Raw genomic sequence first — 23,180 nt, 5'->3', positions numbered from 1 at the left:
GCAACATTAACCCCACCAGCAACATTAACCCCGGGCAGCTGGTGTTGCCGCTTTCGATTCCACTAAATACGAGTTGATTCCATGCACATACATTAGATTTTCCAGCAATCCGACCATAAAAATCAACAAAACAGTCAATGAACCCCTTGCGCGTCAATGGGACAGAAACTGAAACAGAAACAGCAACGGAGAAAGACAAAACAGCCATGGAAAAGCAAAAAAAAAGAAACTAAACGTAAAATTGACGCACCGAGCTAAGAGTGTTTTGCAAAAGTCAAAGACTATCAGGAGTTGCCGTTGCCGTTGCCATTTGATTATCGTATCATTTCTTTCGACTTTTTTCAAATACTCATTCATTCACTCGCTCAGTCGTTCATTCATTCCCGCGTTCAGAGTGCTGCCAGCTCCAAGACAATAACAAGAAAATAATATGTTTTGTAGCAGCTATTGTTGCTGCCGTTGCCGTTGTTGTTGCACTTATAATTGCTGGCCAACAACAACATTGTGACGCCAGCTAAAGCAATTTCTGTGACTGACTCTTGGACCAGGTCCCGTCCCGCCTTCATTTCATAGCGAGTCGCCAGCGAGGAGCCGTCCTCATGCCCTGCCAAAAGGTATTAAAACTCAGGCCAGAAGTTTATACTACCAAGCAAAAGACACTTATTTTCAAACCCTTGAATTTAAATAAACAATTTATTTTTACATTTTTCATAAAATAAGAAACATTTCTTTAATAAATATTCTAATATATAAGTTTGTGTGTTATAATTTTATACGACTGAGCCAAACCTCTTTATTATTAAAGTTGATTTTTTCTAACATCAGTAAATATATATTAGTTAAAGTGTGTGCCATGCTGTGGTGTTCGAGTCTCGGCATCCTCTCTGGTATTGTTTTCAATGCCCCTCCTCAATTGCATTTGCTTTCGAGGAGTGTGTGCTTATTGTGTGTACGAGTGTGTGAGCTTGGCTGGGTGCAGTTCAATTAACCGGCTGATTGCACACACACTCACGCACACCCGGCAACACCCACACTCCATCTGCACCCCCACCTCGGCAATCAACTTCCTTGGCATGGAGCGAAGATTTTTAATTAATCTGTCAAATTAATTGCTAACTTTTTGCTATTTCTGCAGTATACATGAACCATAAATCGCATTTTAATAGTTGCAGATGCTGCAAGAACACTGATCCAGAAAAATAATCCTGGGTAAATAATTACTCAATTAACTGCAATAATTATGGACATGATTTAATATAGCATAAGCAGTTCAAAAAGCGAAAAAAAATTAATATTTTTAATTATAGGACATACACGTGGCGTATACGCAATATGTCTGAGGTCTTTATAATGAAAATATATGTATTTGTATATGCGAATTTTATTGGTAAAAAGTAAGCTATTTATAAAGAATAGCCGAGAAAAGACTTATCACATTTTATGAAATATGTCCAAAGTAATATTTTTAATTGGTTTTCATGCTGAAGAAATCTAACGTGGTAAAGGAATAAAAGAAAAGCAGCCACGTTAAAACTATTTCCACCTTGCACTTGTTTCGATTCACTGAAACCTAAGCACATTTTAAGCAATTTTCCCAGGAAACTCTCAATGATTTTTCTTGACCGCTGTAGCTCTTTTGGCCACACCTCGACGTCCTACTGACTTTGCTGGCCATCAGCGCGTGCAATCAACCCAAGCACAACCGAAGACATCAGGACCCATCAGCAGATGTGAACGGACCGTTAAAGGTTGAAGACATTTTCGAAAACAAAAACCGAACGAGCTGTCAATAAAAATCTGCCAAATACAATCATCAATGGAAAACGCAAGAAAAATAATATACTAATTACCCACGTAAACAAAAATATGAGTGGGAATTACTCATGCAGCGAATAGATTTGTGACATTGACAACAAATTATTTGTTGCTCAAGTGTATGAATGATTCGCAATATGACCAACGAGTTCCAGAATATAAACGTCATTGATTCGAACAAAATTGACGTCAATATCAATTAAAAGAGAATAAAAATCACGCTACATAAATCGAATCCAACAATTAGCAATATGTGAAAAATGCTCGAAACACTTTTTCACTAACGTGTGAAAATCTAATCAACTCGCACACGATCTTCTCTCGCCTTTCAAACAGCCATTTACATGTTCTACAATGTTGAACACAGTTGAAATAAATTTAAAATGTGGTTATCTGCCTTTTTTATTATTTAGAAAGATTTTTATCTGCAGCTACGTAATTAATTTTGAAATCGAAATTTTGTTGGCCAAATTTTGAACGTTTGCCAGCTGGCGAATGTCTAGAAATGGAGGCCAAATGTTTGTGAGTGGGTAAGGTAAGTTCTAGGCTAAAAGATAATTTGGCTAAGTATGGGCTGGAAACAGTGGGAAACAGTTAAGAAAACTGTATTTATTTAAGTCGCAGATGTGTCCATTTAAAATGTACTACGCCTTAAGATATTTATTTGTTTTTCGCCCACTCATCATTTAGCACACTTTAGGCTGGGGCAAATATTATATCCCTTTGCCCTTAAAACACAACCTGAACCCAGGCCAATTCATATGTCCTCTTTCGATAAAAAAAAATGTATTTCTTTTCCCTTTGATCCATATTTTGACAGATGTCCCATCGTGTTAATCAAGTGTAAATTAGCCGCTGATCAGACATTACGTAGCGTCTGCGACAATATTTGCTAACTCGCAAATATCGCTTGACTTTGATCTGGCAATGTCCGAGAATGACACCGAAAATAAATACAAATCCTTACAAATATTATTCATTAATGGAAACTTTTTTACAAACGAATTTTGGAATTGTCACGGAGCCCAATTCAAGGAAATAAGCCAAGCAAATAAATAATACGGAATCGCCTGTGTTTGATGCTCCGTTACCATTATCCAAACAAATATATACGAAATCTATTTAATATTTTGTTGATTTAGTGCGGTGAATCCAGTGACTGGAAAAGTTTCGGAATATATTGGTTAAGCTTGTTTGTTTGGTTTGGGCCACAAATCGTAAATTGAATCGGTTAAGGAGGATCAATATCAGTTGGGTCAACAGTTTCAAAGGAACTTTTTCAGTTTCAACTCTTTGGCAGGTTCGATTCCCCAGTTCCCCAAAACCATCTTAAAATAAACACTGACAAGAGTGTGTGCCTTGGATATTAATTTCGAGCCAGAACGGCAAGTCAATACCAGCTTGGCTTGACTTGGTTATTTACCCATCAGCAGCATAAATTGTAAGACGATTCCGGGTATGTCTGAGCCTTGGGCGGTCCGCAGAAACAAAAAGGTATACAATAATCGAAATATTGCACGACATTGCACATTAATAAGTAAACAGAAACAGGAACGGCAAAAGCACAAATTGGCAAAACCGCGATTTCTTTGAAATTTTGATATTTAAAAAGATATTCATTGTAAGCTCTTTGAAAGCTGACTGAACAGCTGACAACGGTGGAAAGGTTAATTCTTTTGAAGTTTCCAAGTTTGCAAATGATGTTGACGTCTTTTCTGATAAGGGTAATAAAATCATAAATAATTTCTTTTCATTTGAAGATTCTTTTGTACTTTCGTTAGCAAATGTTTTTGACAGGCGAAAGGCAGTTAATAAACCATTAACATCCTTTTTAAAATTACATGCAATAACTTTAAATGTACATTTTTTTGACTGATACAAATTTAAAATATTGGAATGTTTATTTAAATTTTATAAAACACAGAATATTTTCTTATGTAATTTGTATTTCCCTGTGCAATATATCACCTTTTCCCACCATTTAATTGAGTAATCCAAATTAAACTGGTTTCTTGTCTGCTGCACATTAGACAATCTCATTTGTGGCTGTTTAATTTCTACTACGATTTCCAACGAGTTTAAAGGGCTGACTGCCGAACACAAACCCCAACCCCTTAGATCTGCGGTCGGAAAACAATTGCAAATTACCCCTTTGGGTAATTAAAAAAAAAGGCGAAATAAAAAATAGATACAAACGGGGAAAAATGCAATTGCCTAGAACAACAAAAGCATTTAAGCTGGCGCCAACGCCAACCGCACCTGCAGTGATATACCCCCCTTTTAAGCGATTTTAGAATCAATTTTAATTCCATACACTTACTGAGCGTTGGAAAATTTTCCACCAGCACCAGCACTCTCGACACGAAAACAAAATAAAGGCAAACAAAAACATACATAGGCTAACAAAACAAATATAAGAGAGAGAGCGCTGCTACGCAGATGCCTTGATATAAATTAATTAAATCTGTTTGATTTGTATAAACAAAACGAAGATTAATTGCAGTAAAGCGAAAAAATATACGTTAATAAAGCATATTAATTACAATGCTGCTAAAATTTTTCTTCTTCTTTTAGTTGGACTTGGAAAGGGAGGGCAGATTGGTGTAGAAAGAGACAGTGAGAAATAGAGAGATGGGGAGACACCGAGAATACCGTGATATGCGTGGGGGAAATGAGCCAAAGCTGCGCGTCTCACTCTGCGGCGAATTTGCAAAGAGAGCGGTGTTCAATCTACACAGAAAAAAACTATTGATTTGAGTAAGTATAATAAAATAATAAAATATGTAGGTACAACCTGCTAACCGATAAAAAAAATAAAATATTCTAAGATCCCTACTATGATAAATTCACGTTCTTAAAATTGCCTAAAAATGTATCTATTAGTAAGGACTTAAAAATGTTACATTCCTTGGACGTATTTTTATATGTATATCTTAATATACAAATTGCTTCTTATATTTTTAAGTGTACTTTCGAGAGAGCCCAAGAATGACGACTGTTCACCCTCTTACCTTCGCACCCTTTTCCTACAGATGGCGTATGTGGGCAGCTGCCTCGATTCCACCGATCGTATTTTATAAACGCAAGCGTATATATACGAATTTTAAATCGTTCAATTGGCACACATTTTCTTTTGTCCATCGAAATGTGACGCAAGCACACACACACCCCCTCGCAGAGGAAATGCCTGTGAAGTGAGTCAATTCCAAATGGGTTTCCCAAAAAACACATTTTCCGTGCTCCGCTATCGGGAATTTCTTTTCTGAGAAGCAGTAAAATGCATTTGACTGACTCACATTAATTAATAGAAAATGCTGTCAAATGTGGAAAAACTCTTGCTGAATATGTTTACATATGTTTTGAGGTCTAGCCTTGAGGCATCGAACTGCGAATGAGATATATATGCGCATATGTATAAACAGAAGTACGAGTGAAATTCTTTTGTAGACAAAAGTCGAGCAATATTTTCGACATTTTACGAGTTGCGGGATTGTGTAAGATAAAATAAAATCTTTTACCCGTCATAGTCCCACGATTTTTTATCATATAAGCGACATTAATAAAGAACCTAAGAAAATAAGCATACAATTAAGGAAATTAAAGCAATGCTTTGGGGAATTTCCGCATGGTAAATGGATTAAACATTTGTTGCCATGGAACTGAGAAGTTTTTTTCAAGACTCAGCAATGTGGTAAAGACTTAATAGCATGCAATCGATTGGAATGAGCTAATTACATTTTCAACCTTTCCAAACATAAAATTAATTTATTCAACCCAATGTCAGCCGATTAAATCACACATATTCTTATTGAATTGTATACCATGACAATGCATTTCTCAGATAACCCAGAACAAAACACTTTTTTTTATCAATCAGCCAAAAAGAATTTGAATTTCGCCATCGAAAGAACGAAGGCATTTGAATATTTAAATAATTAATTTGAAAATACTGCACATGATTTGAATTTGGGGGTTTTAAACGAGTTTGGCAAGCAAACTACCTCCCGAAAAACCCCGTCGCAGCTCAGCGCCTTTGACGAACCATAAACAAGATGCAAATTAAATAAATCCACAGCCACACGAAGCGAATAAAAGAAAATAAAATATATCCGCAAGATCAACAACAGAAGATACAACTAGAATTTATCCAGCTAACACGTGCCAGATTCGGGCAACACTCGAAGAATAAGTAAAACAGCTGTTTGGCATTCCCATTCCCCGATAAAAGGCAACAACTTTCAATAAAATTTAAACAAAAAAAAAGTCGGGACGGCAACAACCATAAGGAAAATTAAATGAAGCGAACAACAAAAGGTGTCAAACAATAAGCGAGCCAAGTAAAGGTTCAAAGACTCGGTGAAGAAGCGATAAATAAACATAAAATGTCCATAAAGAACTCTTCGTATCAACATATTGGCTTGTACATACACACAAGTTGAATGCATTTATTGATATTAATAATTTAAGCGAATTTTAAAGAAAAAGAAAGGAATTCGTGATTGTCTTTTGTGGGAGAAGGAATTTGCATAAGTTTCTCAATGTAAGCATATTTTTCATAAATATTTAATACTATTAAATGGTTGTATTAGTTAATAGAAGAAGAAATGTAGAAGTTGGTGGAATGACCAATAAACTTTACTAATTTGCAGATGCAAAATAATATATTCATATATTAAATAAGACAAAGAGAAACTTTAAAGATAATGAAAAAGCTCATAAATTGGCATTTTCATAACTTATGTTGAATATAATTGGGTAAGTTTAAAATTAAATTCAGTTATCTATTTTAAACATGAAATAAATCTGGCGTTTGCCAAACCATACAAAATTTATTGATTTCCAATAACAATTCACTAATAAAGCAATGGCAAGTATCTTTCCGATTCTTTTGTTCAATTTTATTGGAATTCCTCCAAGAACGGTTAACCCACATTGAAGAAGGCCTCCAACGAGCTAGGCCCAATCCGACCAAATGTGGGCAGCAGGAAGCCAGTCACATGCAGTCAGCAAACCAAGCCAAGAGCCAGGCCAAACCAGCTAACAACCTCCATGGACCACCTTCTGCATTTGGCCATAATAATCCGGCCGTAATTACCATATATGTGTGTAACTTTTGCCATTGCAATCAACTTGAGATCTTTTATAGTGCATATACTACACATATATTGGGTCAATTTCACCGCCCCCTTCTCTCCTTTTCTATATAAGGAGGGAGAAGAGAACCCATTTGGACAGCATGTCGACTACTTGATATTGTATCATATACTCTATATCCGCACACACACTCTTTGGCTTGAATAATCATGGATAACTGGTCGCAAGTGCGTCAAAGAAACGCCATTAAAAAACTTGATATTGAAAGAGTATTCGTGAAGTCAGAGCAAAAAGTTCGTAATAAAACAATCGAGCCCAAAGTGGGCCTAATATATTTGGAAGAAAACCATCGGGGACCGACAATTCTGGGAATTCTATGATGGTCATTATTATTTATTCAGAATTAACAGATTATTAAAATTTCGAGGGAATCACATGAAGAGTTCAAAAGCTATTGTTTGATATTTAAATTTTTTAATACCAAGTGGTTGAATGAAAAATTGTGTCATTATTGAACCAAGCTTATAAATCATATTTATTGAGTTTACCTTAGAAGATTTCACTGCTTTTATGTTTAACGTTTGATTAGGAGGTGTATATTCATTGTTTTTCATAGGGAATTGTATAAACGATTTATTTATAGAAAAAACATATTTTGTTTGGAATTTAAATATATAGTTTTTTTTATCTTTAATTGCACAATCTGGAGTGAAGTGTTTTATAAGATGTCGCCACTTTTCCATCAGGGAACTCCCCCGAATGGTCAATAACAATGACCAGTAAATGATTATTTCGGCCAAGTGACGCCATTATTTCAAAGTGACTGATAGGCCATAGCCCTAACGAAACAGGTAGACCAAGTCAAGGCGTGTTATCAGCATCAAAAGCACGAGTCGGGCGCCCTCTGATAAGGTTGCTGCGAGTGCGAGCGAGAGGGCCAGCGCGTGAGTGAGTAATGACTGGATTACTAGATTTAGCCGGATAACAATGGTAATTCCTTATGATAATAACAATCATAAACACCAAAGTCGTGTGAGAAACGCGGAGCACCGGAGGGGATATGGTTACTGAAATCTGTCTGCGTGTGTGCAGCTGGTTAGCATTGATTCGGTTTCTAAGTACAAAAGTTGTATTCACTTTAGGGTTTATCTAAAACTGTAACCAAAGTGTTAACTTTTTCATACGTTTTGGAACCCTGCTTAAGCAGAAATGTAGTTCTTGTGTTAAATCTTTAACATTCATTACAACTTAAAAATCGTAAAACCAAATCTTTCCTTTTCATTTTTCATTAATTTTATAAGACAAAAACCTCTTCGAGTAGAACCACAAAGTTACAAAAACTGCCAAAAAAAAGACTTCAGCTACGTAAGAGCGCCAAAGACACTTCCGTTACAGCAAAAACAACAACTAGAGGCAAACGACTTTAATGACTAAACTCATCGAGCACCCACACAATCACATGGGAAGACATACATATGTGTATTGTTCTCTTCATAAAAAGAGCAAGAAAAACAACAATAAAAGCAAAGTGACAACAAAAGCGAATTGAACTCAGTGAACGCACCTGTCTACCGGTGAGGGGGGAAAGGAAATGGAAAGGGGGGGAAAAGGGCTGCCCAGACAGCTTATCGCTTATAAAACGCGCACTCTCCTCTCTCGCTCTCTCTCTCTTTCTCTCTCTCTCTCTCTCTCTTTCGTTCTTTATCTCAGTGGCCAGAAAACGCGCAGTATCAGCCAAAAAACATTATAAAACTCAACTGACCAACACAAATCTAATATACCAACTGCAAACAATATTTTGAACCATACATAAAGGCAATAATTTAATAAAAGAAGCTAAAAATGTATGGTTCTTAAAAAGAATAGTTTTTATAATTTTTTTAAATCAATTTAACTTTAGTTTTCATATTGAATTAAAATTAAATAAATATTAAATTTTAATGAAAATTCTTAAAACTTAAAGAAAGATAACAACAACTTAATAGCAGACCCAAAATCGTTTTGAAATATAAAAATTCTAAGGAACGATCAAAACTGTGTTTTTTTTGGAGAAACCGCACAAAAGAGAGACTGCTAACGAGCACACTTAAATTACAAATAACTGTATAAATGGAACCTCTAAAATTGTTTAAATTTCCTTGAGGGTAACGTTTTTAATTTTTTTTTGCACGCTTGGACGCTTTGCAAATTCGCCGCAACAATATCAAATAATAAACAAAAAAAATAGCGAAAAGCACAAACACACACACATGGCGATAAGCACACTAGGACAAGATAATACGAAGCTGGCAACACTGGCCATGGTAATACGAGAGAGGGAGAGAGCCGCTGATCAGCTGCAAAGAATAAAATGCATCTTTTTTTCTATCTTCCCGAAACTCTGCGAAACTCGGCGAAAAAAATTAAACGTTTGATCACAAAATCCATTTGGTTTACTCAGCCACTTAGCGGACGATCTAGAAATTCAAATTGCTCTGCTTAAATTTACGCCTTTTGTTTGGCTTGCGTTAATTGTGGCACCGCTATTATGCAGTTGTGTATATAGATAGATACTTTTTCGTTGTATCACTTGATATATATTTATATATACTTGTGCATATGTGTATATTTTCACACCTTGGCGACACACAGGCACGCACACTCACACGCGAATTGAGCACGCGACCGTTGATCGCGTATAAAAAACGTTTCATTGGCTCATCTCAAAATGATTACTTTTGTACTTTTTATTTTGGGTTTTCCTCGGGGTTTTCTCTTAGCACACACACGCGCACAAAACTCTGCCCGATTTTTATATATGGTTTTCAGATCGATTTCCTATTTTTCTGGGCTGCCAGTGGGGCAGTATTTAAATGTAATTTATTTTCGGGCCGCTTTTGTCGCGCGTTCTCTTTTTCGAGCGAACCGAACGCTTTGAATATCTGAGCGATACTAAGGCGAAAAGCGAACGGTGAACGTAGCTGCCGAATGCTCGGCGAGAAGCGAACGCGGCGAATTCGCCTAAAATAAACAAAGCAAAGTCACTCAACACGCCTGCTAGTATGAGTGTAAAATCTGAGTGGTTATCTTTGTTTTTTGCTTTTTATTTACATTTGCCGTTTTTAGTTTAGCTCGCTCCTGAACTTTTGGATTTCCCTCTTTCTACCCTTGTTGCGGTTCTCGCTCTCCTTCCTCTCGTTTATCGTTTATTCCCTTTGCTCTGACATTCGCATTCAACTTGTTGATAGCGCTACGTTTTTCCTTTTTTCAGATTTTCTTATCAGCGAAAACAAATTGTATCTGTGTTCTGTGACCTGGGAAATGTGTGACTTTTTATATTCTTTTTTTTCGCTGTTAACGCCATGCGACCATGGCCGTAATTGATTGCCGCCGCCGCCGCCTGCAGATAGAATAATGAATCGATGGCGAAAACCTAAAAACCCGAACAGAAGCGAAATGTTGCAGTTTTTAAGTAGCCATTTTATAAAGTTAAATTATACAAATTTAAATTTCCTCATAAAGATAAACTAAAAGGTATGTGAATAATAAGGCCATTAATTTTTTTTTTTATTCTTAATATTATGATTATACTATGAATTTTAGAATCCCGTCTGCAATCTTACGACTCTGCTTTTAAAAGGAAGTTGTTATATTATCCAACATTCTTATGTCATTCTATATGGCAGATAAGCACGACTGAGCTCAAATTAATTAAGGAGATTAAAAGAACCAGCAAAACAAAAGACAACAAAAACATTTGTTGTCTGCAGTGGTAGTTAATTAAACTTGTTCCTTTCTCTGGATTCCCTGGCGATATCAAGTCGAACAGAGACAACAGCTGTTTGAAATTATTCTCCCCAAAGAACAAAACCGATTATGTGACATGACTCAAAAACCGATGCGAATCAATTTGAATTGTATTTACGAAAAATGCACCGTTAGTTGGACATAAGGCCCACAAATACAGACATATTGCGTATCTGTGTGCACTCAGTCAGTTGGCCAAAAGAACCGGCTTTGAGCTGTTCAAGATAAACTTTCGATAAACTTCACCGAAGCTTTGACTCCGCGAAAAAAAAGCTTGAGGGGCGCACTCAAAAGTTACGATATTGGACTGAAACTTTTACTCAATGCCAATTTGCCGGCAATCGGAGCTGGAGTTGAGTGAACCGCGAATCAAAACAAAGTAAAGTAAACGCAAAGTAAGAATAAAGCCGGGAAAAAATGGTACTCACTTTAAATTTAGTTTTCATTGATTTTTCATTAAATATATATATTTTTTTGTTTTGCAAACTACTTTTACTTTAGGGGAAGGTAAAATATATTAATGCTAATGATTTTTAATCTTTCCCAACAATTAAATTCATATTTAGAACTTGGTGGTTCTTGTGTTACTAGTTCACTTTCAGTTTTCCCAATTCGATTTTAAGTATTTTTAAGCCAAGCTTAATTTTTAAAAAAATTAAGCTTCTATGAACATATTGTTGAAAGGATGTCAGCATTTTTGCAAGCTCCCAACGTCTGCCTTTGTTATTTTACTCTATTTAATTCAGTTAGCTTTTCACTCATTTTGTTTTGGCCTTTGTTTGCCAGTGTTTTTTGTGGAAACGGAAACGGAAATGACGGCAGCCCAGAATGAGTGTATTTGTGTGTGTGTGAATAAAAATGAGTCCCTATAAACCACATGGAGCGTGACAGCGACTTTTGCTTCCTGAAAAGTGTTGACAAAGCGTGCAAAGAAGTCTTCTATACTGCTTCTTCTTACCATTACAAACGCAAACAGAATCCGCCACTCGTGGATCCACTGTACCAGGGAGAAGGCGGAGCGGTCGGGGGCGGTGCGGCTTAAAGGGGCGTGGGAGCCACGCGACAACGACCATAAATTGTGCAAAGTTCTCTAGTTCTGTCGGTTGGCTTTGTTTGTTTGGCCGGCCCGCTGTTTGCTTGGCCGTTTGTTTAAAATTAATTAAAACTTTTTGTGATTGTATTCAGTCAGGCAGAAGTTTGGGTAACTATTACCCAAAAGCCCCACTTGACCCCAACTAACTCATCAACCCCGCAAATGCAAATCCGATTTGCCATTGATTTCGATTCCAATCCAAAATACACTTACTAATTGCAGACTCACTTAGACTTTTCAAAAATTCATAAGCCCGCCTTTGAATGCAAAGTTTCAATTTTACGCTACTTAACATCTTGCCTTGTCTCGTTAATATTTGATGGGGCAAACGCAAAGACGGCTTTTAATCCCATCCTAACATTTTTCGAAAGCAGGATAATGAAAAATTAGACATGCAAAAATGGCATTGAACCTCTGCGCGTTTTGACTTTAAATTCAACACATAAATTCGGCCATAATTTAATGACCCAAAACAGTGTTGATTGCTTTGGCTGGAAAAATGTTAATTCAATTGTGCGGCGAACTTACCAATTTTGCGTCTCGCCCTCCATAAAACAGGCGGCGCCGCATTGTTCGGGGATGATGCCATTCCAATTAAATCTGCAATTGAAGAAATCAAACATTATTTCATATCGTTGAGAGGATTTACCTAGAAACTCATTTATAATTTCCTACATCATTTAATTGCCAGATTGATTGCGGTTCCGTTTCAAATGGTTCACTGGAAAAACCCTCGAGCCATGAATCCGGCAAAAACTTTTCATGAGCGCCATGGAATCGCCCTCCAAATAAGCCAACAAAAAAATGCGAGAGTGCCAAACAAACCTTAAGATAAAGTTGAACACCCAGAGATACAAAATACATCCGCCAGCAAAAAAACCAGTGAATGAATGCCGGCTGAATGGGTGAATGACTGAGTGACAAGCTTTGATTAATGGAGTCAGCAGTCAAAGCAACATCATTAGACTATTTATGAATGTTTACGAAAAATATGCAAAAGTTGCTGGGGCAAAAACAAAATTTATAACGCCGTCTGGCGAAGTTTTCCATCATAAATAATTTTGAGACATATTTTTTGGATGACACAACTTACAGTTGCTTTAATAAAGCTTAAACTTAATTTAATTTCGGATTAAATCATTTGAAAATTTAATGTATATAATATAAATATAATATAAAATATAAATTTTCAAAGAATTCTTTAAATCCGATTTAAATATCGTTCCTTGAAATATTGACCAACTTTAAACAAAGGCATCTAAGAGCTTTTGCATAAATAAGCAACATTTTCGAACCTACTCTAATAATGGTTGAAGTTATAGAAATATTCATTAGGTCAACAAAAGCCTATTTATACCATCAAATTCAAAAGAGCCAATCAAATAAAGAACCGAGTAAGCATTTGTTAGGACAACAAAGCCAAACTCTGATCGGTAATAAAGTGATATTGCCAATATTTTTGAATGGAATTCCACAGCCATGGAGGAACTTTCCTCTGACTGTTTGTCTTTATAAATGTGTTTGTTGATTGCTCTGCTTTATGGCTTTTCTCTGCGCATTGCTGCCGGCTCATGTTTGGTTTTTCTTATCGCGACACTTGGCTGCCTTTGCCTTATCAGCGGAAAACAGAACAGCGCGACCTTGACTTTATATCTCACATTTAGTGCGGCGTTCTCAATCTGCGCCGCCACTCAAACAGTCGCCCAAGGCGTGGAAAAGTCAATGAACCGAGCGGGAAACGATCGCCGCCGACATCTGGAAGTTTTTTCGATTCGATTCGATTCCATTCAATTCGATTTGACTTGATTTCATTACTCTTAGGTTCTTAATAAATTTAACAGAAGCGAATTCAATTAAAATTATCAAGTGAGTTAAATTTTTCGTTTTGTTACACGCTCCTCTGGTTTCCATTTCCTGATAAGCAAAAAATGTAAAATCTAAAAAATAAATCATACAAATAATTAACAAAAGACATGAGCGTACACCCAAAAAAAAATATTTTGTTGTTATACAGTTCGTAGTTTAAAATTACTTTAATTTTTATAAAACTTGTCCTAAGACATTACGACAAATCTTAATTTATTAAATATATATATATAAACAAGTGCATACGACTCCGTCTACAATTTAGAAGATATTTTTTCAAGTGCATGTTTTTCAATACACTTATATTTATTTGGCTGTCAATTTCATTGTCAGTTGGCGCCATTCGTCGATCAGCGTGTTAAGATTAGTCGACAGGGGCGGAACAGATAGTGTGAAGGGGTGGCCAGGGGGTCGAAACAGGGCCCGTTTCCACAGATTATAACTGCGCACAATATATTTGCAATTAGTGGTTGCAAAACACAGAAAACATTGCCAAGACAATGGCGAAATGAAATGAAATGCAAACAGTTAGAACGCACGGAAAAAAGTCATTAGATAACCCGGCTTTTTAGAGCCAGACAAGCACTATAATTAGGTAACAATTTCGGGTTCAATAGTTTGGCCGAAACAGGGGCGGATCTATAGTAAAGTTTTAAGGGGAACTTTTTGAAATATAAAATAAGTGTAATGATTTATTTGAAAACAAAACCATGGCAAGTTCCACTAAATTATATATTTTTTTTTAATTTTTAAAAACCACTACAATTAAAGTTTTACGCAAGCGCTATATTAAATAAAATTACCAATCCCTCAAGCTGTGAACACATAAACTATACCCTAATTAAAAATGCCCTCGTAATCGACATTGGACTACTTCAACGCTTGCCCAACCAATTTCACAACAAGCCTTCTCCAAAAACCATCAAAAATTACCAAAAAAAAAAAAAAACCAAAAAAAATTAAAGTGGCCAAGTAGAGGGAATAATAATTCATAATTAATACGAAACGCATATCACGCAAACGTTGACCGTTTTGTGACTATAAAATGCGTAATCATCTAAATAATAACAATCCACGTTCGCAGGGGCACCATAAACCGTAAACAAAAATTATTGTTGCAAATCAAACAGCAGCTGACGATGGGTAAACAACAGGCAGCTAGAGAGCCCGGTAAACAATAAAACACGAGCGGAGCAACTTGGCAAACAGAGGCCTCAAATTGGCCGGGCCAAAAAGTATAAAATAAAACACAAAATAAAAGGAGAGCGCAGCGAATCTAGGTGAGATCTGCGGGGCGTCCCATCGCTTTATGGCCAACACCCACACCAAAATAACGGAGCCGTGGGTGGAGTGGCCAAGACGACAGGCAACAAATCAATCAGTCAAAAAAATACTCAAGAAAAAGTTGCGACCTGTTTGGCATCTATAATATTTCTGACTTGCCAACTAAAATTATTCTGATTTTATTCGTTTGCCTTTCCTTTCTGTGTATATTCTCTATAAGGTAGTTACTCTAGAGTTCTTGTAGGGCCATATCCATATTTGAAAAGTGAGTTCTACCTTGGTGTGTTAGCTATAAAAAATAAACTGTTTTTAAGCCAGTTAAATGTGATCTTTATCACAAGATTCCATGTTAATAAAACTTGCCAGAAGCTGAGCTCCTTATTTGAAAAATGACCTAACATTTTGCTTTAGACGTTATGGTTTTAGATAAAAGGTGTTAGGATTATATTATATAATTTAATACTTTTTTAGAGACTAAAATGCAAAAAAAGTTGTGTTCCAATTTTAATTTAATTTTATTTTTATTACAGTTTTTTATTATGTTAAAAGGGAAAATGTTTTTGAAAAAGTCAATAAAGCATCAGAAAGCCATTTCCAACTTTATCTGTTTGCTTTCTAAGCCCGAAAATGGTGTGCTTTTTATTTGCTTAAGTTTGGGTAATTGTTTGGCATACATAACAAACCTAAACTTCAATGTGCCCGTAAGTGTTTGTTTGCATTTTCATTCCGGCTGTGCGGCATGCCAAACACTTTTCTTTTCGGCCCAAACTTTCATATCTGTTTGGGGTCTTGATGGAGTGAAGTGCATGGAGTTGGCTTATTTGGCTTATGGCTAATGGCTAATGCGTCGTTTAAACGCTGACATGCATGTTGTGAGGAGATAAGATACCGCATGCCATAAAGCACATACCACAAAGTATATAATGTACAACTGTGATGTGTGCTTGGCACATATTTGTTATTTGAGCAGATTTGTTGGCGCTGATAAAAGCGTTGATATCATGGAGAGTGGCAGGAATGGGAAGCCGGGCCGTCACAATGCTAAAAGCCACGCGTATTTCGAATTAACATTGGCGTGCTGATTAAGCGAGTCAATTTCATTCGCGCCCAACACCTCTTCAACACATTTTTATTTTATATGCTTAATGTGGAACTCCTTTTGTTGCCAGCGGCTGGAAAAATGCAGTGATTCACTTGGCGACATCGCCGCGGCTCTGATCTTTCCGTCGAACCAGTTAATTAACGATTTCATGCCAAAATCCGAAATCATTCCACACTCTGGCTCAGTGACGTGCCTTCAGGTGACGCAAACCTCAAAGCCGCTGACGTCTCTGATTTAATGTCGATTTATTTCTGGTCACTTGTGGGCTTTCTGGGTAGTTGAGGAAGAAATGTTGACGGAGTACAAGTGCAACAATGCCCAGAAAGGGGGAGTGAAATTATAATCTGGACCCACACACATCCGACGATTGAGTCACCTGGAATTTGCAGGGAAATATTTATCTCTGTAGTTGGAAAAGGCCCTGTCACTTAATGAATATGCAATGTTTAATTAGTCGCTGATAAGTGCCTGAGTCACATGATTAAATTTGATTTATTTAGCAAGAGTTTGAAATTTATAATTGCAATTATATATTTTTAGTAAAATTTCCCAATTTTAATTAGATTTAATAAGAAGTAAATAAATACAGTAAACTGTTAAATATGATAACTAAAAACCACATGGCCTGATTTGCTTCATTAGTTTCATTTATTGAAATTTAAACATTAATGATACTAATTCATTGAAGCAAAAACAATAAAAGTAAATGCATATATTTTAAACCAGTTTGAAAATAGTTCCATAATAAATTATATTATTTAATTGCTACCGGATTGGTCTAAATTAAGTTATGATTATAAAGTTGGGTATTCTTATACCTATATATTTACTTTTCTCTCAATTTAAATACCTTCAGCCTCTTATCTGGTCATTCACTGAAAATTTGATAAGCAAACAGTCAGCCCCAAAAAATGGTATCAAATAATGGCGCTTATATGATTCACGTGGCCGACGGAGCTGCTCCAGTTTTCCGACAGCTGGACAAATGCTCATTCTCACCGCTCTGTAGAGCCCACACACGTTCATAATCATCTCCATCATCATCTCCATCTCCCACCTCAGTTAATTACACACTTCTATGTGCGAGCGATGAGAACAATAGAGAAACATGACGGTTAATAAGATAGTTAAAATGCGAAACACGTTGTGCGGCTGCAAAGCGATTGAAACTGAGTAAAAATGTCAACCGGAGACCTTAACGACGTGATTGATATGGAACAGGAAGAGCCAGCGGAGCGAAATATCGATGGGGAAGTCATCGCACGATTTATTGTATGTTCAGGGTGCACGCACACTTATCGCAGACACTGTGAGCGGTTGCAACAGTTTTTTTTAATGAACAAATCAAAAGGGAAGCTATAATGTGCCACATATCTGCTTGTGATAAGAACGAAAAAAGAAGTAAAAAGATTTTAACGTTGAAAGGTGAGATACACTTGAGAAGACACTCGAAAAACTTAAGTACTTTGAGTTCAATACCTTTTCAAAAGCTTTTTAACCTAAAACTGGGTATTAAAAGGTTCGCTGAGAAAACTTTAACAAGTTGAATTCAACAATGAACTCTTCTAATGGCTACCTAAATTTACAAGTAGAGAAGTTAGTCTGTTATGAAAGCAGTTTTTTTTTCAAGCAATTAAAACTTAAGGGCGGAGAAGAAGTCAGAAAGTTAATTAGCTAACCGTTAACCTAGATGATCTGACTGAAGAGCAGTGCTTGTCATTCACCGAACGTAAAGATATTTGGGCCAGGTGAAAAACAGCCCACGGGGGGTGCGGCCAAAAGGGGCGGGGCTAGAGGGGCGGGATAGAAGGAAGAAGAAGGCACGCCATAAACATCAAGTGCTGTCTGAAGTGTCTTATCTCATGACCATATAACATGGTAACTCTCTACCTCAACCGTTATTCGGCTAACGAGCTTGCAAAATCTCTTCGTGCCTTATTTTATTTACTTTTTTTTTGACAGTCTCAAGCGGGCTCTTCACGGCACAAGCGAAATGTTCAAGTAAGCATAAAATGCTATTAAAATAAGGATCGCAAAAAGACAGAAAGAAATTAGAGCAAGCATTAAAAAGAAATGGACATACTAGAAACACCAAAAATAAAAATATTACACATAAAGAAAAACTATGCTGTGCCCAACAAAATCACAAAGATCGTCGCTCACTAAAACATGTTATTGTATTGTAGTCTAATCCGTTTCAGTCGAATTAGGCTACCTAAGACAAAACTTCTTAAAACGAACACATTTGATTTTGATTTTTGATTTTTAACAATTTTGTTCCATTATTTGAAACATTAACTTTCCACCTTTTTAACCATTGAAACTCACAGTATTGATCCGCCTTTGTGGGTTTTCCCAATTAATCCAAATTTATAGGGTGTGTTATGGTATTCCTCAATTTGTTAACTTATTTATCTGCTGGCCTTTTTCCGCCGACTTAACAATTGAAATAAATTTGCTTTTATTGGAGCGTTATTTAATATATCACAAAAACGCGCATATATAGATTTTATGAGCGTATATACATATATTTCATTAATTCACTCAACTTGCTTCGACTTGCGTTTGAAACATTCGCGTGTTTAATTTGTATTTTGTATTTCTTTATTTCTTTATTTCTTTATTTTTGTATTTTCGTTTTTTCTCCCTTTGTTTCTCGCCCAGTCTCTTTCCCAGCGAACCGGGGCAGGCAGAAAATGAAGAAAAAACACTGTCACTGCTTATAATAAATTAAAAGACGTATGGAACTGAGACGGCGGGCAAATAATTTGTTGCCTGTTTTTGGTACGGCCGTTGTCATTAGAAAATGATTATAAATCTCGCCCGAAAAACTGTATTCTTTTGGTTGAGAATTGTAAGTAATTTTTTTATTATATATTAGGATGGCTTTTTTGCGAAAGCCCCTTTGTTTTAGCACCAATCTTGCAAACACGCCAACGCAGCTACATATAAATCAGACTCTGGATTGCTAAATTCTGCTTCTTTCTGCTTCTGCTTCTGACTGTGCTCTTCGCCTCTTTGATTCAGCTCTTTCGCTTTGCTTTGCTCGCAGCTTCTTAATTTATTTTATATTTTTTTTGTTAAACAATACAATACACTTCACTGTTACTTCGAAAAGGGGCGAACTTCTTAGGGTTCTGAAATTTCCCTCGCTTTCCGATTCACAATACGCGATTTCGATTTCAAATTCGTATTTCTTTGCCTTCCCTCGCCGCAGTTGAAAAAGCGTAAAAGCGAAACACACGCGGAATACACGTTCAGCCCGATCGGATCATCATTATCTTGATCCCAAAAATATAATCCGCGTCCAGGCTGGTTGTACATTTATTTCTTTTCGCTTTTGCTTCTGCCTCCACTTTCGGCGAGAGTCCTTATCTAATCCTCCGCAACCGGGAATCCGACAACTGAGAACTGAGCGCGGCGAGCGGTGAGCGTGAACTGAACGGAAAGCTGAAAGCGGAAAGCGGCCCAGCGATCGTGGAGCAGCGCTGCCGGCGTCGACGTCGACAGTTGGCGCTCTGCAGTGCTGACGTTTTAGCCGTTTCGCCGCTCTCAGCTTTTTTATTTCATGCATTGTAATTGCACTCGATAAAACGTTGCATTTAAATCAAATAAAATTACTCATTTTTAATAAGAAACAGGATTTTCTAGTATTTGCTCATTTTGGATTAGATTCAGGATATTAAAATATATGGCTGGACATTGTTATTTAAATAAAAAATTAATTCACAAATAAAAGTATTTTATTCCGCTGATATAAATTGGCACCACTATATCGCTCTGCTTCAATTGGCAGAGGATGCAGCAGAATCAGAGAAAGAGAGCCAGCTGGAGCTGGAGCATTTGGATTTGGGTCCCCACGTTGTAAGATGTTCTTTTTTATTTGGCTTAACCCCTTTTCCCTTTGAATCTCTTCTCTTTTTGGCAGCTAACGGGTGCAAAGTCCATTTGCAAGAGCGAGTGCATCCGAAAGGTATTCGATTCGCATTCGGGACTGCACTGCATCCAGTTTTCAGTTTTCTGTTTGCCGTCTGCTGTTTGCCTTCACACCTACCTACCGCAGCCCCCCTTCCCATGCCACTCTACTGCCCCTTCTCGAATCGCCCCCCCCCTTTACGCCCACCCCCCCTGTTAGACTAGTTTGGCGGTGCTAACTGAAACTAATTCTCGCGCTGCGCTTTCTGCTTTGCATTCCCCTAGGATCGGCGGAGGGTATTACGTCTGCGAGATTTCAAATGACACTATTAATGGAATCACGGGATTAAGGAAAACACGGCCCAATGAAAGATCAATGTACTGCTCTGTCACAGCGAGGGAATTTTCTCATAGCTAAACGTAATTGTTGACTTATATTTTTTGATGTTTTTATTTAAACGGTTTCTTGGCAATAAAATTCTTTTCTTTTTTTATGTCGGAATTTACATAGATATTGTGTACACACAAAAAGCTAAGTAATACCAAAAGCTAAAAATAAACTTGAAAATCGATTTGAAATTTCAGCAGTTTATGGTCAAGCAACATTTCTCAGTTTTAAGATCTTATAGATAATATACAATGAAATCAATTAAACTTTAATTTGACTTGCAAGTTGACCCAAACTATAATTAAACATAAACATTAAACAACATTTTTAAACATTTTTTTTTTAAATGCATTTTCAACTTACTTCTTAACCAAAAATGTTTGAATTCAAAAAGCTTAAAGAGCATTTACTCTTCATTCAGCCCGTAATGCATTTTCCGTTCCCATTAAAGATTTCTATGAGCTCTTAACCTTTACCAACTCAGCTGTGTCGACATATTTTATTTTGGGTCAAGAAACCGCCAAACCAAAACCAATTGAAAATTGCAGTGATTGCAAAATGGCCAAAAAGGTTATTTCTAAATCGAGACCGCAACTCAAGACCCCAGCACAGCAATGATTTGGTTGGAATTGTGTTTATTTACACAGATAATCAGGGAGATAGTTAAGAGCCCCGAACATATGGTGGATGTGTTCACAGCCGCTCTGTGATGTTAGTTGATACTACCAATTAGCGACCTCACAGCACTCGGGGGCGATTAGTCACAGACCATTTGGCAATCGAGGTGGCGATTTGCTAGCCATTTGTCTTTCTATTTGCATTCTGTAAAATGCCGAAAAATAAAGGAAAACCACACTGTTCGGTTGCCAGGTTAGTGGGACGGCGACGGCACATGTGATGTGTACATACACCCATACCTGTTTGCTCGCGGTGGTCTATATAATGGGCCAAAAAAAACACAGACAGCACATGTGGCCGAAAAGCTGACTCTGACATTGCCCCCCGCCAGACGGAAAGCCAAACACGGGCGGCGAACGAAAGCCACAGCCCTCAAAAACGACACAATTGTCGCTAAGTAAAACAGAACAAATCAAGAACAAATAGCTGAAATTTCAACTAAATCAGGCAATGAGCTCGTGCTCGTCGAAAGCCAATTTATCAAATACAACACCGGAAAATTACTGTGAGAACTCCGCAACGGAAGATAAGTCTTGTGACTGCTGGTCTACTGCACTGTCAGCCCTTGACATTTATATTTTCTGTACAAATGTGCTGTTGCGAATCAATTTACCCAGTTTACCATCAGCATAATGGGACTTGTTATTGCCTCTCAACTGCATTGGAATTGCTAAAACGGAAGGGTCAAGGGTCAATTTAAATACAGTTTTATAAATATCAAAAAACCATTATCCCTTAACATAAGTTAACATTATTTCTATGTTTTTAGATTATAAATATAAAAATATGTTAAAACCCATATTTTTATATTGACTGTATGTAAATGTTAAAAACCCTATTTTAATATTTTTTTAGGAGCTTCAAAATTCTAATTCTAAATAAAAAACAGAAAAGCTAATAAACTAAAACATTTAATTATACATTTACAACAAACTGCTTTAAAAACATCACAAGTCATCATAAATTTCGGAAAATGATGTCTGTTGCACATCATTGAGCAATCCAAAACAAGCCCACCAACAGACCACGCCCAACTGAATGTACGTCACAAATGGTTGTTTGGCACCTCTTCCGCCCCCTTCCACCTCCCTCAAACTATCATCATTATACACATCAACATCATAGCCATTAAAAATAAGGCACACATTGAAAGGCAACGTGCGCCAATTGTCGGAAATGCAAAAGAATTGTGCAAATTTCCACGGAAAAGAGGCAAATCAAAAAACTTGTTCGCTTGATTGGCGCTCAGGGGTGAAAAAAGGGGGAATAGTAGATCAAATAAACCGTTTCGAACAATACGAGTATCAGCTTTTGTTCTGTCTGCCAAAAAATAGTGAATGCGTGTTTGATATAATATTTTGAGAAATATGTTTCGCTGGCCACATTTTCCTTTTCTAACTATCTCAAGAAAATGGCAAAAATTGTACTCATTTTCATTTACATTTGTCGACAAGCAACCGCAATAGAAAATCTCTCACCGCTGTCAATAACGGTCACGTTTCGCATTTTCAGCCAAACAAAAGTGCATTGTAGTGGCGAGTGCTATCTAAGTGTTGTATCAACAATGGCCTAACAATTGCCTCAGAAACACACACAAACCCACTCGTAGGAAGCAGCAAATTAAAGCCAAGATAATCAAGATTGAGAAAACGGCAAACAGTAACAAAATAAAATAAAAAGATGCAAAAACAAAATAAAGCGAGACTTTTGTGATGCAAAACTTCCACAACGAGTAGGAATAATTCAATACACAAGAAGAAGCAGTTGCAGCAGGTAAATAAGCAAGATGAGGTGTTAATCGAATGCGCAACGTGCGACACGGTAAAAAGCGTTAGAAATCAAACAGAGGCACGACCATAAACACAAGGCGCGTTTCAAAGCTGTAAAACAATTGTATTGTTCATTAATATTTATCTAAAAAATATTGATCCCAAATTTATTTTTATGATATTTTCATTGATATCTAGTTCAGTTTCAATTTCACATGTGAAGTTGTGAAATTGGTTAATGGAAGTGAATATCTTTTTGTTCGCAAGACTCTGCTTTTGAATTATTTTCTTAAGTATTACATTTAAATAATATTAAATTAAAATTAGCAAACTCTGAATTTTATACATAGTTGGTAAATTTTCATTTTAAAATAAACAAAATCTTTAAAC

The 23,180-nt window shown here is 36.6% G+C and overlaps 1 protein-coding gene across 5 annotated transcripts in view; it reads right to left on the bottom strand.

The window, feature by feature from the left end:
• The window catches only part of LOC128262173 (dual 3',5'-cyclic-AMP and -GMP phosphodiesterase 11), a 42,859-nt gene extending 23,397 nt beyond the window's left edge, over positions 1-19,462 (bottom strand). The window contains exons 1-2 of one of the 5 annotated variants that reach the window (XM_052996274.1): positions 18,369-19,462; positions 12,317-12,388 (exon numbers count right to left, since the gene is read on the bottom strand). In XM_052996274.1, coding sequence (XP_052852234.1) covers positions 12,317-12,377 — 61 coding nt within the window. In that variant the 5' untranslated portion in view covers positions 12,378-12,388; positions 18,369-19,462. Of the gene's footprint in view, positions 1-9,499; positions 9,849-12,316; positions 12,389-18,368 lie in introns of those variants that run through there. The other 4 variants (XM_052996270.1, XM_052996269.1, XM_052996271.1 and 1 more) reach the window with 4 other exon arrangements.
• Positions 19,463-23,180: the final 3,718 nt, after the last annotated feature.

Source organism: Drosophila gunungcola, unplaced genomic scaffold (genome assembly GCF_025200985.1).
Source record: "Drosophila gunungcola strain Sukarami unplaced genomic scaffold, Dgunungcola_SK_2 000001F, whole genome shotgun sequence".
Lineage (NCBI taxonomy): Eukaryota > Metazoa > Arthropoda > Insecta > Diptera > Drosophilidae > Drosophila > Drosophila gunungcola.
This window is presented reverse-complemented; position numbering and strand designations above follow the sequence as displayed.